The sequence below is a fragment of the Branchiostoma floridae genome, chromosome 3 (genome assembly GCF_000003815.2).
Source record: "Branchiostoma floridae strain S238N-H82 chromosome 3, Bfl_VNyyK, whole genome shotgun sequence".
Lineage (NCBI taxonomy): Eukaryota > Metazoa > Chordata > Leptocardii > Amphioxiformes > Branchiostomatidae > Branchiostoma > Branchiostoma floridae.
In genome coordinates, this window is record NC_049981.1 from 28326989 (window position 1) to 28331150 (window position 4162).

The 4162-nt window shown below is 45.6% G+C and overlaps 1 protein-coding gene across 1 annotated transcript; it reads right to left on the minus strand.

Moving 5' to 3' along the window:
- Window positions 1–325: 325 nt before the first annotated feature.
- On the minus strand, window positions 326–3633 carry LOC118411800 (receptor-interacting serine/threonine-protein kinase 2-like). The gene is made up of 7 exons (XM_035814287.1): window positions 3618–3633; window positions 3043–3184; window positions 2583–2718; window positions 1790–1936; window positions 1129–1298; window positions 779–828; window positions 326–529 (listed from the first exon to the last, which is right to left on the minus strand). The coding sequence occupies exons 1-7, from the start codon at window positions 3631–3633 to the stop codon at window positions 336–338; spliced, it is 855 nt and encodes a 284-aa protein (XP_035670180.1). The 3' UTR covers window positions 326–335.
- Between the last annotated feature and the right edge of the window lie 529 nt (window positions 3634–4162).

Consider the following 4162-nt stretch of genomic DNA (forward strand, 5'->3'; position numbering starts at 1 on the left):
CCGCAAATGGAGACATAGAAAATTTCCGTCAGAGGGCGCTGGTTCACGGTCCTCTCTGGAAACAGCTTGCCGCGTGTTTGGCAATCATCGTGCCATCACCAACAACGTTGGAAACGGCCCAGACGGGCTCCCAGGCGTTTAAGACGGGCGTTTAGCCGTCTGACGCGTCTGGACGTGAAACGGCTCAGACGGGGTCGGGACGGCATCGCCCGTTTCAAACGCTCTCGGACGGCTGGGACGGGCAAGACGCCCTCTCAGACGGCTGAAACGGGGCAGACGGCGTCTCAGACGGCGTCTGCCAAAATCATTTTCACAGAGGAAGTGGAAGAATACAATCACCACAGACTTGTACAGTAAAACCAGATACCTGACATGGCAGGCCTGTCGGCTGGATGCTGCCTCCATGCCTCTGTAGTGATGTTCCTCATGGTGAGCGGGCACGCCGCGGGGAACTGTTCGGTCCGCCCTGCCCTCAGGACCGGCCGGTGGCCCTTCTGCACCGCGCTGCGGAGCTCTGACGGGCTCCACCCTAGGGTTGGGTGGGACAAAGGATGAAGTTTGTACTAAATGGTTAAAGTAGTTTCCAAATTTTATCCAGTTGCTTGAGTCACCCAGTGATTGTTGTTACCTAGTAGATATCGGGTTAAAAGCTATATATATGGTCGCCCAGATAGTTTAAAAAACTCAGTAGTGTATTTTAAAACACTTCAGTATATTTCCTGCGGTCAGGCCATTCTCCATGATTCATTTACAAGTAAATTGAGACCAGGAAACTGACCTTTCCAAGCCTGCTCACATGTGATCACCTCCCAGGACAGGATACCGTAACTGTCGGGACAAACCGTACATATCAGCACTGGAAATAAGTAAGCGAACTATGGAGGTCACTCAGTCACTCAGTCACTCAGTCACTCACTCACTCACTCGCTCGCTCGCTCGCTCGCTCGCTCGCTCACTCACTCACTCACTCACTCACTCACTCACTCACTCACTCACTCACTCACTCACTCAATCAACCAATCAATCAATCAATCAATCAATCAATCAATGAATCACTCACACACACACACTCACTCACTCATTTCCAAAACCATTGTGTTCAGCTCATTCCGTCCCATCATCTTTTACCTGTAGATATCAAAGCTGCACGTGAGAGCCTCGCTCGCAGACTTCGTGAAGGTTTCCGGCGGAGCGTATTGGTCAGTGTCCACCAGTGGTGTGACTGCAGAGGGTCTCATATCCCCATCGTACCCGTTGGAGGCTAGAACCCGCCATTCTCTCAGACCGAAGTCTGTAACCTTAAAAGGCAGAGAAACATCGACATAAGGGATTCGGAGCCCGAAACGAGTGAAAACAAAGTGACTAGAAATAAGCATCTGATTATGAATAATCAAACTATGGACAAGTACACATTACAATGTAATCTATGTCTGGTGTAAGATGTAACTTGCAATTTGGTAACACGATTTGCAGAGAGAACACTGTATGCTTCTATTGAGTAACTATGTACATGTATATTTGGAGGTTATGTTTTGAATTTCTAAATTGTTTACAGTATTAGTGTTTCAATCAAATTATCAGAGTGACTTTCTTTTAGGGATCTGGCAGAATTCCAAGACTGTGCCTTCAGCTTGTATCTATCTATCTAGCAACATGGCGGCACTGAAGCGCTGACGACTAATCCATGACGGCACTGCAGCCTATGGATCAGAAACAAGATCATAGCGAAAACCGACGATAGCGAACGAGTTTTAATCAGTTTACCTGCAATTATGAAAAGTAAACAAACCTTAGCCACTAAGTCGGAGGAGATGACGACATTATGACGTGACAGGTTTCCGTGCACCACGTGATGCGCATGTAGGTACTTCAGCCCGGTGGCTACCTCTCTCATGACCTTGGCTCGCACAGGCCAGGGCGGTTTCACCTTCATTAGCTGTCGTCAGAAACAATTGGAAAATAATTATTCTATCGAAGAATCTCTTCAATGACGTTATCAACTTGGGAATGAACAGAGTTGATGAACTTTGAAGTCTTCCTAGAGATCATAAATGGCCGCGCCGTTTCCAGCAGGAAATCAAGATTTTTTAAAAATATTTTGAGTTTTTGTAAACCTCCTTTACAAAATAGAGCAGAATCATGTCCATTTCACTCATTACATACTCCACTCTCGAGCACAAGCCACCCTCATGACTTTTAGCCATATCCTTCGCCAACGTTCACTTAAAATTTGTGCAAGCATGCGGAAGAAATTTGGACGCAAGCCAGTTCAACCCCCGCATCCTGTCCGCCTGCAATCAGTCTGGGAACAAACTTGGACCCGGGCCAGCGGAAAGAAACCCAAACAGACCAAGATAAGTAAGCAAACAGACCGAAAACAGTACATCAGTCTTTGCAAAGGTATTGGCTTAGGGTCTGCAGGGACCTTACCAATCATGAAATTTTCCATTTCCTTAACCCTGGCATGCGTACACTTCACGTGCACAACATGTTGAGGATAAGATACACAAAACGCGGTTTCTTATGAGTTATCTCTTGCATATTTCATGATTTGTGGCCGATTTTACAGCATCAGTTATTACCTCCTCGACAGTCCCAAACTGTGCATATTCCATCAAGAGGCTGTATTTGTCCGGGTGCAGTACTAGTCCGTACAGCCGAGTGGCGTTGTCGCAGCGGAGCCGGTATAGGTGCTCTGCGGCCTCTCGAAATCTCTCCCTGTAAAAATCAGAGTCACGGTGATATTATCGTGTTGGGTATGAAGCGGTTAAGCCCTACCTTGCTAACTATATCCAATGGAGACATCCTACAACAATGCTAATATAGACCCATTATACAACAATTAAACTTTTTGATAGAAATTTACTTCTCACGTCCGAGGCTGGCCAGAAACCTGATAACCTTAGAGTACTACATTTGATCGTTGAGCTGACACACGACAGTGCGAAAAAGACGCCTTAGGAAGTCGGCTGTACGAAAAGGTCTTATCAAGAAAACCTGTGGCCAGCTGTCTGTTAGAAATAAGTTTGAGATACTGCTCACTCCTGTTCTGACGGTAGATTGGGGACGACCCTCTCAGCCACCAAACCCAACCGGCTGTGCTCACTTCGGTACACCTGGCCAAACGTGCCCTCGCCGAGCAGCGACACCCTGTGGATGTCTGCGGAATCACAGTACAGTAGCTCTGAAACAGAATACTAGTAATCAGACTCATGTATGCTTTCCTATTAAAAGACGGACTCTCACTGCACTTGGGGCACTTGTGTGGTACTGCGGGGTTTGTTCACTACGACACTGTTTTGTTATTTTCGCGATTTTTGAGAACTTAAATATTGTGTAAACGTAAAAGCATGACTTAGAAGACAACAAAATACACAAAACGGTAGGAAATTCGTCCTATATCTCTGAATTTTGTTGAGTCATGTACGAACCAGTGCCGCAACGGTGCCCCAAGTGCAGTGAGAGTCCACCTTAAGACGGGAGCAGTGGAGCTGACCGTTATTGGTCACCACAATATCTTAGATGTCATGTCTATTCACATTCATTAAGGCGCAAGGAAAGAACATCGTATCGCTGATTAAGTCACTGTCTGTCTAGAATCGACTTCATTGTCTCACCTTCATTTGACGACATGATGAACCGACTGTGAGTTTCCTTTGGCACAAATTCACATCGATGTCTTAAAAAAGAAAAAAAAGGGACACGTCATATTTGCAAAAAAACAAACACTTTTGAAGTTAATCTGGAAAGTGTTTAACACACAGGAACCACTACCAGCACACTTAAAGCATTCGTAAAACACACTTATAGCATAATTTCGTTAAAAACACCTTTGTAGACGTATGCCTTAAGGCCTACTTAAAGATCGGATTTCGTGCATTGAACGTGAAGTGTTCAAACTATCTACCAACGCCATCAAACTGTTCCGTTGTGAAATAAATCGCCCGCCGTACGTACAGTCGTCATGGGAAGATAAATATAGAACTGGACCCTGGACGTTTATTGCCCGTGCAAGTGTGACGTTGATTGACGATTTCTGTTTGTTTCACAGTCCGTGTGTTTACTTGTAGTTAGTAGCAGTAAGCGAAGGAATGACAGAACAGTTGTATACACGTAACTGTTGTCGACATGTTCACATGTAGCTATTAACATGTTCGTGGGC

Coding starts and splice junctions, on each gene's coding strand:
- LOC118411800 (XM_035814287.1), bottom strand. Junction 2,719..3,042: donor AATCTACCGTCAGAACAGGA/GTGAGCAGTATC, acceptor TGATTTTTACAG/GGAGAGATTTCGAGAGGCCG. Junction 1,937..2,582: donor AGTTTGGGACTGTCGAGGAG/GTAATAACTGAT, acceptor TTCTGACGACAG/CTAATGAAGGTGAAACCGCC.